Consider the following 14,181-nt stretch of genomic DNA (forward strand, 5'->3'; position numbering starts at 1 on the left):
GTGGAGAAGAAAATGCTGCAAACTGCTGGGAGAACCTCAGGAAGATTTATGTTCGGGACAGTGTAGGAGCACATATAAATCTTACACGGAAGCTTTTTCGAACGCATCTTCAGAGGAATGGAGATATGTTAGTTCATTTAAACTGTATGAAGAGCATTTTTCAAGATTTGCAAGAAAAAGAGCTTATATTTAATGAACTGCAACAAGTCTACATAATATTATCTTCATTAGATCAAAGCTATGATGACTATGTGACTTTGTTAGAGGTATTGCCAAAAGAAAGCCTCTCATTAACCGACATAACAGGCAGGCTACTAGAAGAAGCCAGAAGAAGGCGTGAGCGTGACGAGCTGAGAGAAGATAAGAAAGAAGAGAAATTATCTTCAAAGCTTGAAAGAAACCAGCAAAGCAAAGTAAAGCACCTGGAAGAAGAGAATTTATCTTCGACGGCATACACAATTAAAAAGTGTTTTAATTGTGGAGGCAGAGGACATTTGGCAAAATTCTGCAAAAAGAGAAAAAGCCAGAATGTAAAAAAGCCAAAGAAAGCATTTGAACTAGCCACGTTTAACAACTCTGATGTGAAGAATAATTTATGGGTGGTTGACAGTGGCGCATCCCACTGCATCACAAGAGATAAGACAAAATTTATAAAAATGTCTACAAGTTCTCAACATATATCACTTGCCAATGGCTGGAACCTGAAAGCGAAAGGTCAAGGTTTTGCACGTTGTCCGTACATAAACCAGGATATAAAAATGTTGTATGTACCGCAACTAAAGTTTAATTTGCTTTCAGTAAGGGTATTAGATAAATTAGGTTATGTAATTACTTTTAAAGATAATAATTGCATAATTGAAAAAAGATAACAAAAGGGTAACTGCAGCTTTAAATGGAACATTATATGTATTAGATAATAGTAAGAAAGGGGAGGCTCAAACTGTATTTAATAATATAAAGCCTCATGATGAATGTATCCATTTATTGCATAGGCGTTTGGGGCATGTAAATTTTAAAATGCTAAAACGTACAGTTGAGTTATCTGAAGGAATAAGGTTAAAATCTTGTGATAAATATTTGCGTTGTAATGTTTGCTGTGAAGATAAGAGCAAAGTATTGCCTGCAAATAGGCTAAATGGTTTCAAAACAAAAGAACCTTTAGAAGTGGTATTTGCAGACATAATAGGTCCAAAGAAACCCAGTATGGGGGGTGCTAGATATATACTGAGCATTATGGACCATTATTCTAGATATGGGTTTTGCTATTTAATGAAAAGCAAAACTGAAACATATCAACATTTTTTCAATTGGCTTAGGTTTGCTGAAAGAAAGTCTAAACGACAACTGATAACCCTGGTGACAGATAATGGCACGGAATTTATTAATAACAAATTCCAGAACAGACTTAAGGTAGCTGGAATAGAGCATAAGAAGTCTGCTCCATACAGGCCAGAACATAACGCTTTTATTGAAAGAAGAGGCCAAACACTACAGGCAATGGTTAGAACAATGTTAAATGATTCTGGGTTACCTGATTCTTTGTGGGGGGAGGCTACAATGTGTGCTAATAACATATTGAACAACGTTGTTAATACAACGACAGGTGAAATTCCATTTACCAGATGGCATGGCAGGAAACCTGACCTAAGTTACCTGCACACATTTGGTGCACCAGCATGGGTGCATATTCCTGCACAACTCAGAAAAAAAGGGCAACATAGAGCTAAAAGATTTTTCTTCGTTGGTTATCAGGCAGACCATAGGGCATATAGATTTTGGGAGAAAGGCACATCTAAAGTGTTATGTAGTGCTAGTGCCCAATTTCTAGAACATGAAGGATGGGAGAAATTAGAACAGGATGCCAATAAAGATGTAATTATTGAATCCTATAGAAATCCCATTAGTTATCCCTGTAACTTTAAAAATAAAGTAAAGAGACAAATACAGGATGAAATAGTGCCCATAAAGGAAGAAACAGATTCAATAGCTGAACAGGATGAGGAAGATGAACAGGTAGTAGTTCAACAAAGTCCTCCTGTAAGCCCTGTAATTCCCAGAAGAACTACACGTGTATCTAGACCGCCTGATAGGTACCAGGCTAACACAGTGTGCCAGATTAATCAAGTTCCTAATTCTGTTGAAGAAATTAAAAAGTATCCTACTAAGGAAAAAGAAAAATGGTATGCAGCAATGAATAAGGAACTGAATTCATTAAGTGATATGAAGGTGTATGAAAATGCCAAATTACCTGTAGGAAAGAAATCCATTGGCTGCAAATGGATATTTAAGGTAAAAAATAGATAAAGATGGTAATTTAATCCATAAGGCAAGGTTAGTAGCCCAAGGTTTTAGGCAGAATGCTAATGACTATGATGAGGTGTTTGCATCTAGTCTTAAGGCAGCAACCTTGAGGGCAGCTTTAGTGTGGGCAGCTAGTAAAAACTATATAGTTAACCATTTAGATGTGGAAACTGCTTACTTGCACGCCCCATTAAAACATATTATTTATATGAAAAAACCTGTTGGTATTAAAAGTGAAAATAAGGATAATAATGATTGTTGGTTGTTAAAGAAAAGCCTCTATGGTCTTAAACAATCAGGCTATGAATGGAACCAGTATATTGTAAAGGAACTAGACAATATAGGATTTAAAGCTGGTTTAGCCGATCCATGTCTGTTTAAGAGGGAGACAAATGGGAAAGTATCATTATTATTACTATTCACAGATGACATTGCATTGATAACTGAAACTAATGATGAAGCAAATAAAATAATAGCATCATTAGGAAAGAGAATAAAGATCAAGCAATTAGGGGAGATAAAGAAGTATCTCGGTTTGAATATAAAGAAAACACGGAAAGGTTTTAAGATATCTCAGGAAGATAAGATAAGCAAATTGCTAAAAGATTACAAGATGGAGCTTTGTAAGCCAGCTAAGACTCCAATGAGTCAGGAGTTTAGCAACACTGATGTACAAAGCCCGGAGTTTGATAAGGTGATTTATCAATCTTTAATTGGTAGTTTGAGTTATATTAATAATTGGTCTAGACCAGATATATCGTACTGCGTGAATCAGTTGGCTAGATTCAATTCTGCACCATGTGAAAGACACTGGAATGCAGCTAAGAGGATATTAAGATATCTTAAAAAGACAATGAATTATTCATTGTATTTAGAACCAAAGGGTGATTTAATTCTGTGTGCTTATGCAGATGCTAGCTTTGCATCAGAAAGAGACACTAGAAAGTCGACTTCAGGAACAGCCATAATGCTGGGTAATACATTAATAGGCTGGAAGTCAATAAGACAACAGCATATAAGTTTGTCTACTATGGAGGCAGAATTCTCCTGTTTATCTTTGTTATGTACAGAATTAATAATGTATAAACAAATGTTAATTGATATAGGTATAACTGTAGATTATCCTATAATTATACATGAAGATAATCAGACAGCAATTCAAATGGCCACAAATATTGGAGTAAAAACAAGGAGCAAGCATACAGATCTAAGATACCTAAACGTGAGACAATCTGTAAGAAGTAAGATGATTCAGCTAGAGTACTGTATGTCGGAGGACAATTTAGCTGATAATTTTACTAAAGCTCAAGGTGCCAGTAAGCACCAGGAGAGTTGTGAAAAATATGGGATTAGATTGTAAAGGTATTATATATTTATTTCACCCAAAAGGGGAGTATGTTAGGTATAACATTGATACCAAATATGGTTTGGGTGAATAAATATATAAAACTTAGATATCATGGTTTAAGTGCTTATCACTTTAAGCACAATGCAGCAGGCAATTAGCCGATTAAGGGTGCGGTTAGAAGTTACAATATAAGGAAGCATTAGAAGCTGGAAAGCTTACTGGCTGTTACTTGCTGGCTGTAACTGTGTGCTGCTGCGACTAACTGTGATTACTGACTGTGAGTGCCTGTGACTGAACTGTTATTGAATGCTACTGTTTGCTGATTTACTGCGTAAGTCTACTGAATATCCAGCGTTTGTTTCTCTGGAGAGTGAAACCGGAGGAGGAGAAGATATCTTTATCGGCTGATAAAGATATTGCAAGGACTCTTAACTTGGACTATACTAGTGAGTCTTACTGGATGGAAATACTGTGAATGACTTAATGGACTGAATGACAATGCTTAAACTCTAACTGGATTAAAAACTATTTAAACTACAAACAGTGTTTGTGTTCAGTGTGTGTATACTCTGGGGCCCTTCCGCTCTCCTTTGGTTGCCTGGCTTGACTACTGCTGCAATACTCTTCTAGGGGTTAATCCCCAAACCCTAACAAAAGCGCTGTGTTCCAAGCCACGTCTTCATCCTCGGAAACAAGTGGTAGTCGCTTGGTGCAAGATCGGGGCTGTAGGGCGGATGAGGAAAAATCTCCCACCTGAAAGCATTCAGGACTTCTCGGGTGTGATTTGCTGTGTGTGGTCGGGCATTGTCATGCAAAAACAAAATTTTTGAGCTTAACTTTCCTCTACGCTTGTTCTGAATTGCTTTTCTTAGTTTTTGCAACGTTTCACAATACCTCGCAGAGTTTATTGTTGCACCATGTTCCAGAAATTCGATAAGAAGCACACCTTGCCTATCCCAAAAAACAGTCGCCATAATCTTCCTTGCAGAGAACGTTTGCAAACATTTTCTTGTTTTTTGGGGGGAATTTGTGTGCCCCCACTCCATAGACTGCAATTTGGTCTCGCTGTTCACATGTTTGACCCAAGTCTCGTCTCCAGTTACGATTCGATCAAGAAATGAATCTCCATCTTTGTTGTAAGAGTACAGAAATGTCAATGATGCGGCCATACGCTGACTCTTGTGGTTTTCTGTCAGGATTTTTGGCACCCATCTTGCACAAAATTTGTGGTAGCCTAGCTGTTGTGTAACAATTTCATGCAACAAACTGCATGAAATTTGTGGAAAACTAAGCGAAAGTTCCGTTACTGTGAAAAGGCGGTTTTCACAAATCTTGTGATCGACTTTTGCGATGTTCATCAGTCATAATGCTCGGACGTCCACTCCGCTGTTCATCATGAATGTTAGTTTGTCCATTTTTAAACTTAATGCACCATTGGCGCACTCCACCTTCAGTGATGATGTTGTCCCCGTACACTTCACACAGTTGCCGAAAAATTTCAATCGGTTTATGGTTTTTTGCCAACAAAAACCTTATCACTGATCGCACCTCACAACTCGCGGGATTTTCAATTGCAGCACACATTTCAAACGTTTGCTGTGAAATAATGGGCAACGATACGAACCCCCCACTAGCACGACAAGATGCAGACTGAGCGGCGGACGCACAGACCAAAGATGGCCGCGCTAGCTCCGCCCCTTCTTGCTACAGATGAAAACGTAATCTATTTTGTGGATAGCCCTCGTAGAAACATGGTTACTGATAGGCGGAGATGCTTCAGAATAAGGCCATTTCGAGGTGCGTCCAAAGCCAAATGAAATCATAGAATGACTTTTTGGCTGGATATACATATAGAGCCATCACTTTTGAAGGAAGAACTGAAAGCATGAATGACTTTGCCTTAAAAGTATTTATAGCCAAGCCAGCAGGTGCGGCAAACCAACCCGTTCTCCAGCAGCTTCTTTTTTCAAAGCAAGAGAACACACACACATCCCAAAGAAGGCAAATTGGGGGGGGGGCATTTCTGCCCAGCCCCTGCACTTCTTTTCTGCCTGAACTCAGGAGCAAAGGCCTGAAGGGGGTCTGGGCATCTGGTTCCCAACCCCAGGCAGTTCTTGCAGCCACATTGCCAGCACGTGACAGGAAACCCAGCAGCTTTTGATCTCTTCCCAGCTGCTGCAGTTGCATCCCCAGGCTGAGATGGCTGTAGCACCAACCCACTCCTGCTCTGGGCTCCCTGGACTCTGCTTCTCCTGTGTCCTCCTTGCCTTCTGGTGCAGTAAGTGCCCAGAAAGGGACCTGTACTTCTTTCCTTCAACAAAATCCCATTTTCCTCCACTATCCTCCCTTGACCCAATTCCTCCATCATTTCCTGATGTTGCCTTTTTCTTTCTCCTTCTTCAGCCTTTGTGGGCCGCGGCTCCGCCGTGACAGTGACCCAGACTCCAAGCTTTGTCAGTGACTCGACAGGGCAAAATATTTCCTTCAGGTGCTCTGTGGATGATATAAACTACAGGTTTTTTTTGTATCGCCAATTGCCTGGGAAAACAGAACTGAAAGTCCTCGCGTACCTCTCCACTGTTAGAACAAAAATTGAAGATATTCCACCTGAACTGGAGGATCGGCTGAAAGGAAAGGGTTCCAACTCTGACAACTCAGCTAAGCGGCATATGCATTTGGATTTGTTTAAACTTCAGGCGAGTGACACAGGCTTGTATCTGTGTGCTGCGGTGTACACAGTGAAAGAGAAAGGAACAATGGCAGGTGCAAAACTGAGTATCAGGAACAAGTCTTCCCTCTACTCTTTTCTACTCATATCCATCTTTTACTGACATCCATGGGTAACCCTGTTCTACACCCTAGGGGGTCTCCTATTTCAAACAGCCTTTGGCCAATTTATGCCTTTTAGATACCCAGAAGTGCCCATTTATATATGGTCTGTGGGGTGAGACTTTGGATCTAATAAATGGCAAGACCACAAGGACAGCCCCACACGATAAGGGCCAGGTTGTTGTAGGCCAGCATCTCGCATCTCACAGTGGCCAGCCAGATCTCTCCAGGCTGCTGTCAAAGAGAAGATGGATACAGTTCTTTTCCTATAACTGGAACTTGCAGGCTTGGTGCCCCCAACCTAGAGATAACATTGCTTTACAAAGGACAATAGAGCCTGTCAGGTAAAATGGTTGAGAGGTTGGATCAGAAGCAGAGAGGGCCATCTTTTTTTTTATATTCTCACCAAAAAAAGGTGTATGGACATGGGTAAAAAAAAATAATATAAATTGGGATGAATGATAATGGGACCCTGCCCCTTTCCTCAAGTTCATTTATATATAAGTTGGAAACATTCCTATTCACTGTGGCAGAACATTAATTTTTGCAAGGGGTTGTGGGTGATGTAGCCCCATCAAAGCCACAAAGTAATGTGCTCACTAACACTGTAAGCATTGAAAAACTTTTTAGATTTCTCAGGTGGAAAGTGATGTACTTCTGACAAAACACTTCTATACTTTGAAATTTGAACCAATTGCTGAAAATTAAGACAGATACACAAGGATGTCCGAGATGGGAGTCAGCAGTGTCAAAATGGAGGATGCGATTGAAGTCCCCTTTTAATGTGCACATTTTGCAGGTATCAAAAAGAGCAGCAGCTTCAATCTCTCAATCATATCTACCTTTTTGATGCTGCTCCCCTTCACTCACCTGAAGACTGGTTTTTGGGAGTCCTGGACAGGAACAAACATTACAACCATCCTATATAGGCTGAAATCTCTCTGACCCTCCAAACTCTTCTGAGATTTCACAGCCATCTACGAGGGCTATCCACAAAATAGATTACGTTTTGCGATAGAAAAAAAACAAAGTGTAGGGGAAAAAATTTATTATATACACTTGAAAGTGACACTTAAACACTACTTTTCAACACATTCACCAAACAAATTGAGGCACTTATCATAGCGGTGAAGAAGCTTTGTAATTCCATTGTCATAAAATTCAGCCGCCTGAGATTTGAGCCAGTCAGTCACGCCCGCCCGCAGTTCCGCGTCGTCGTCAAAGCGCTGTGTTCCAAGCCAGGTCTTCATCCTCGGAAACAAGTGGTAGTCGCTTGGTGCAAGATCGGGCTGTAGGGCGGATGAGGAAAAATCTCCCACTTGAAAGCATTCAGGACTTCCCGAGTGCGATTTGCTGTGTGTGGTCGGGCATTGTCATGCAAAAACAAAATTTTTGAGCTTAACTTTCCTCTACGCTTGTTCTGAATTGCTTTTCTTAGTTTTTGCAACGTTTCACAATACCTCGCAGAGTTTATTGTTGCACCATGTTCCAGAAATTCGATAAGAAGCACACCTTGCCTATCCCAAAAAACAGTCGCCATAATCTTCCTTGCAGAGAACGTTTGCAAACATTTTCTTGTTTTTTGGGGGGAATTTGTGTGCCCCCACTCCATAGACTGCAATTTGGTCTCGCTGTTCACATGTTTGACCCAAGTCTCGTCTCCAGTTACGATTCGATCAAGAAATGAATCTCCATCTTTGTCGTAAGAGTACAGAAATGTCAATGATGCGGCCATACGCTGACTCTTGTGGTTTTCTGTCAGGATTTTTGGCACCCATCTTGCACAAAATTTGTGGTAGCCTAGCTTTTGTGTAACAATTTAATGCAACAAACTGCGTGAAATTTGTGGAAAACTAAGCGAAAGTTCCGTTACTGTGAAACGGCGGTTTTCACGAATCTTGTGATCGACTTTTGCGATGTTCATCAGTCACAATGCTCGGACGTCCACTCCGCTGTTCATCATGAACGTTAGTTTGTCCATTTTTAAACTTAATGCACCATTGGCGCACTCCACCTTCAGTGATGATGTTGTCCCCGTACACTTCACACAGTTGCCGAAAAATTTCAATCGGTTTATGGTTTTTTGCCAACAAAAACCTTATCACTGATCGCACCTCACAACTCGTGGGATTTTCAATTGCAGCACACATTTCAAACGTTTGCTGTGAAATAACGGGCAACGATACGAACCTCCCACTAGCACGACTAGATGCAGACTGAGCGGCGGACGCACAGACCAAAGATGGCCGCGCTAGCTCCGCCCCTTCTTGCTACAGATGAAAACGTAATCTATTTTGTGGATAGCCCTCGTAGAAACATGGTTACTGATAGGCGGAGATGCTTCAGAATAAGGCCATTTCGAGGTGCGTCCAAAGCCAAATGAAATCATAGAATGACTTTTTGGCTGGGTATACATATAGAGCCATCACTTTTGAAGGAAGAACTGAAAGCATGAATGACTTTGCCTTAAAAGTATTTATAGCCAAGCCAGCAGGTGCGGCAAACCAACCCGTTCTCCAGCAGCTTCTTTTTTCAAAGCAAGAGAACACACACACACCCCAAAGAAGGCAAATTGGGGGGGGGCATTTCTGCCCAGCCCCTGCACTTCTTTTCTGCCTGAACTCAGGAGCAAAGGCCTGAAGGGGGTCTGGGCATCTGGTTCCCAACCCCAGGCAGTTCTTGCAGCCACATTGCCAGCACGTGACAGGAAACCCAGCAGCTTTTGATCTCTTCCCAGCTGCTGCAGTTGCATCCCCAGGCTGAGATGGCTGTAGCACCAACCCACTCCTGCTCTGGGCTCCCTGGACTCTGCTTCTCCCGTGTCCTCCTTGCCTTCTGGTGCAGTAAGTGCCCAGAAAGGGACCTGTACTTCTTTCCTTCAACAAAATCCCATTTTCCTCCACTATCCTCCCTTGACCTAATTCCTCCATAATTTCCTGATTTTGCCTTTTTCTTTCTCCTTCTTCAGCCTTTGTGGGCAGCGGCTCCGCCGTGACAGTGACCCAGACTCCAAGCTTTGTCAGTGACTCGACAGGGCAAAATATTTCCTTCAGGTGCTCTGTGGATGATACAAGACTACAGGTTTTTTGTATCGCCAATTGCCTGGGAAAACAGAACTGAAAGTCCTGATCGTTCTCCCTTGGTAGTACAAACTTGAAGATATTCCACCTGAACTGGAGGATCGGCTGAAAGGAAAGGGTTCCAAGTCTGACAACTCAGCTAAAATATGCATTTGGATTTGTTAAAACTTCAGGCGAGTGACACAGGCTTGTATCTGTGTGCTGCAGTGTACACAGTGAAAGAGAAAGGAACAATGGCAGGTGCAAAACTGAGTATCAGGAACAAATCTGCCCTCTACTCTTTTCTACTCATATCCATCTTTTACTGACATCCATGGGTAACCCTGTTCTACACCCTAGGGGTCTCCTATTTCAAACAGCCTTTGGCCAATTTATGCCTTTTAGATACCCAGAAGTGCCCATTTATATATGGTCTGTGGGGTGAGACTTTGGATCTAATAAATTGCAAGACCACAAGGACAGCCCCACATGATAAGGGCCAGGTTGTTGTAGGCCAGCATCTCGCATCTCACAGTGGCCAGCAGATCTCTCCAGGCTGCTGTCAAAGAGAAGATGGATACATTTCTTTTCCTATAACTGGAACTTGCAGGCTTGGTGCCCCCAACCTAGAGATAACATTGCTTTACAAAGGACAATAGAGCCTGTCAGGTAAAATGGTTGAGAGGTTGGATCAGAACCAGAGAGGGCCATCTTTTTTTTATATTCTCACCAAAAAAAGGTGTATGAACATGGCTAAAAATATATATATATAAATTGGGATGAATGATAATGGGACCCTGCCCCTTTCCTCAAGTTCATTTATATATAAGTTGGAAACATTCCTATTCACTGTGGCAGAACATTAATTTTTGCAAGGGGTTGTGGGTGATGTAGCCCCATCAAAGCCACAAAGTAATGTGCTCACTAACACTGTAAGCATTGAAAAACTTTTTAATTTCTCAGGTGGAAAGTGATGTACTTCTGACAAAACACTTCTATACTTTGAAATTTGAACCAATTGCTGAAAATTAAGACAGATACACAAGGATGTCCGAGATGGGAGTCAGCAGTGTCAAAATGGAGGATGCGATTGAAGTCCCCTTTTAATGTGCACATTTTGCAGGTATCAAAAAGAGCAGCAGCTTCAATCTCTCAATCATATCTACCTTTTTGATGCTGCTCCCCTTCACACACCTGAATACTGGTTTTTGGGAGTCCTGGACAGGAACAAACATTACAACCATCCTATATAAGCTGAAATCTCTCTGACCCTCCAAACTCTTCTGAGATTTCACAGCCATCTACGAGGGCTATCCACAAAATAGATTACGTTTTGCGATAGAAAACAAACAAAGTGTAGGAAAAAAAATTTATTATATACACTTGAAAGTGACACTTAAATGCTACTTTTCAACACATTCACCAAACAAATTGAGGCACTTATCATAGCGGTGAACAAGCTTTGTAATTCCATTGTCATAAAATTCAGCCGCCTGAGATTTGAGCCAGTCAGTCACGCCCGCCCGCAGTTCCGCGTCGTCGTCAAAGCGCTGTGTTCCAAGCCAGGTCTTCATCCTCGGAAACAAGTGGTAGTCGCTTGGTGCAAGATCGGGGCTGTAGGGCGGATGAGGAAAAATCTCCCACTTGAAAGCATTCAGGACTTCTCGAGTGCGATTTGCTGTGTGTGGTCGGGCATTGTCATGCAAAAACAAAATTTTTGAGCTTAACTTTCCTCTACGCTTGTTCTGAATTGCTTTTCTTAGTTTTTGCAACGTTTCACAATACCTCGCAGAGTTTATTGTTGCACCATGTTCCAGAAATTCGATAAGAAGCACACCTTGCCTATCCCAAAAAACAGTCGCCATAATCTTCCTTGCAGAGAACGTTTGCAAACATTTTCTTGTTTTTTGGGGGAATTTGTGTGCCCCCACTCCATAGACTGCAATTTGGTCTAGCTGTTCACATGTTTGACCCAAGTCTCGTCTCCAGTTACGATTCGATCAAGAAATGAATCTCCATCTTTGTCGTAAGAGTACAGAAATGTCAATGATGCGGCCACACGCTGACTCTTGTGGTTTTCTGTCAGGATTTTTGGCACCCATCTTGCACAAAATTTGTGGTAGCCTAGCTTTTGTGTAACAATTTAATGCAACAAACTGCGTGAAATTTGTGGAAAACTAAGCGAAAGTTCCGTTACTGTGAAACGGCAGTTTTCACGAATCTTGTGATCGACTTTTGCGATGTTCATCAGTCACAATGCTCGGACGTCTACTCCGCTGTTCATCATGAACGTTAGTTTGTCCATTTTTAAACTTAATGCACCATTGGCGCACTCCACCTTCAGTGATGATGTTGTCCCCGTACACTTCACACAGTTGCCGAAAAATTTCAATCGGTTTATGGTTTTTGCCAACAAAAACCTTATCACTGATCGCACCTCACAACTCGTGGGATTTTCAATTGCAGCACACATTTCAAACGTTTGCTGTGAAATAACGGGCAACGATACGAACCTCCCACTAGCACGACTAGATGCAGACTGAGCGGCGGACGCACAGACCAAAGATGGCCGGCTAGCTCCGCCCCTTCTTGCTACAGATGAAAACGTAATCTATTTTGTGGATAGCCCTCGTAGAAACATGGTTACTGATAGGCGGAGATGCTTCAGAATAAGGCCATTTCGAGGTGCGTCCAAAGCCAAATGAAATCATAGAATGACTTTTTGGCTGGGTATACATATAGAGCCATCACTTTTGAAGGAAGAACTGAAAGCATGAATGACTTTGCCTTAAAAGTATTTATAGCCAAGCCAGCAGGTGCGGCAAACCAACCCGTTCTCCAGCAGCTTCTTTTTTCAAAGCAAGAGAACACACACACACCTCAAAGAAGGCAAATTGGGGGCATTTCTGCCCAGCCCCTGCACTTCTTTTCTGCCTGAACTCAGGAGCAAAGGCCTGAAGGGGGTCTGGGCATCTGGTTCCCAACCCCAGGCAGTTCTTGCAGCCACATTGCCAGCACGTGACAGGAAACCCAGCAGCTTTTGATCTCTTCCCAGCTGCTGCAGTTGCATCCCCAGGCTGAGATGGCTGTAGCACCAACCCACTCCTGCTCTGGGCTCCCTGGACTCTGCTTCTCCCGTGTCCTCCTTGCCTTCTGGTGCAGTAAGTGCCCAGAAAGGGACCTGTACTTCTTTCCTTCATCAAAATCCCATTTTCCTCCAGATTTCACTGTCCTCCCTTGACCCAATTCCTCCATAATTTCCTGATTTTGCCTTTTTCTTTCTCCTTCTTCAGCCTTTGTGGGCAGCGGCTCCACCGTGACAGTGACCCAGACTCCAAGCTTTGTCAGTGACTCGACAGGGCAAAATATTTCCTTCAGGTGCTCTGTGGATGATACAAGCTACAGGTTTTTTTTGTATCACCAATTGCCTGGGAAAACAGAACTGAAAGTCCTCGCGTACCTCCCCCTTGGTAGTACAAACATTGAAGAAATTCCACCTGAACTGAAGGATCGGCTGAAAGGAAAGGGTTCCAAGTCTGACAACTCAGCTAAGCGGCATATGCATTTGGATTTGTTAAAACTTCAGGCGAGTGACACAGGCTTGTATCTGTGTGCTGCGGTGTACACAGTGAAAGAGAAAGGAACAATGGCAGGTGCAAAACTGAGTATCAGGAACAAATCTGCCCTCTACTCTTTTCTACTCATATCCATCTTTTACTGACATCCATGGGTAACCCTGTTCTACACCCTAGGGGTCTCCTATTTCAAACAGCCTTTGGCCAATTTATGCCTTTTAGATACCCAGAAGTGCCCATTTATATATGGTCTGTGGGGTGAGACTTTGGATCTAATAAATGGCAAGACCACAAGGACAGCCCCACACGATAAGGGCCAGGTTGTGGTAGGCCAGCATCTCGCATCTCACAGTGGCCAGCCAGATCTCTCCAGGCTGCTGTCAAAGAGAAGATGGATACATTTCTTTTCCTATAACTGGAACTTGCAGGCTTGGTGCCCCCAACCTAGAGACAACATTGCTTTACAAAGGACAATAGAGCCTGTCAGGTAAAATGGTTGAGAGGTTGGATCAGAACCAGAAAGGGCCATCTTTTTTTATATTCTCACCAAAAAAAGGTGTATGAACATGGGTAAAAAAAATAATATAAATTGGGATGAATGATAATGGGGCCCTGCCCCTTTCCTCAAGTTCATTGATATATAAGTTGGAAACATTCCTATTCGCTGTGGCAGAACATTAATATTTGCAAGGGGTTGTGGGTGATGTAGCCTCATCAAAGCCACAAAGTAATGTGCTCACTAACACTGTAAGCATTGAAAAACTTTTTAGATTTCTCAGGTGGAAAGTGATGTACTTCTGACAAAACACTTCTATACTTTGAAATTTGAACCAATTGCTGAAAATTAAGACAGATACACAAGGATGTCCGAGATGGGAGTCAGCAGTGTCAAAATGGAGGATGCGATTGAAGTCCCCTTTTAATGTGCACATTTTGCAGGTATCAAAAAGAGCAGCAGCTTCAATCACTCAATCATATCTACCTTTTTGATGCTGCTCCCCTTCACACACCTGAAGACTGGTTTTTGGGAGTCCTGGACAGGAACAAACATTACAACCATCCTATATAG

At 42.1% G+C, this 14,181-nt stretch overlaps 1 protein-coding gene and 2 pseudogenes across 1 annotated transcript; all 3 read left to right on the forward strand.

Moving 5' to 3' along the window:
* Positions 1 to 5,718: 5,718 nt before the first annotated feature.
* Positions 5,719 to 6,826, forward strand: LOC148133235 (uncharacterized; annotated as a pseudogene).
* A 2,281-nt stretch (positions 6,827 to 9,107) lies between these two features.
* Positions 9,108 to 10,790, forward strand: LOC148133236 (uncharacterized; annotated as a pseudogene).
* Positions 10,791 to 12,484: 1,694 nt separating this feature from the next.
* Positions 12,485 to 14,181, forward strand: LOC148133237 (uncharacterized). The gene is given in 5 exon segments (XM_087957502.1): positions 12,485 to 12,698; positions 12,831 to 13,253; positions 13,256 to 13,365; positions 13,367 to 13,599; positions 14,052 to 14,181. Coding segments are annotated over 5 exon segments (975 nt in total). The 5' UTR covers positions 12,485 to 12,619.

The sequence above is a fragment of the Notechis scutatus genome, chromosome 1, assembly GCF_049901735.1.
Source record: "Notechis scutatus isolate UNSWTSFEM ecotype Mainland chromosome 1, rNotScu1.2, whole genome shotgun sequence".
Lineage (NCBI taxonomy): Eukaryota > Metazoa > Chordata > Lepidosauria > Squamata > Elapidae > Notechis > Notechis scutatus.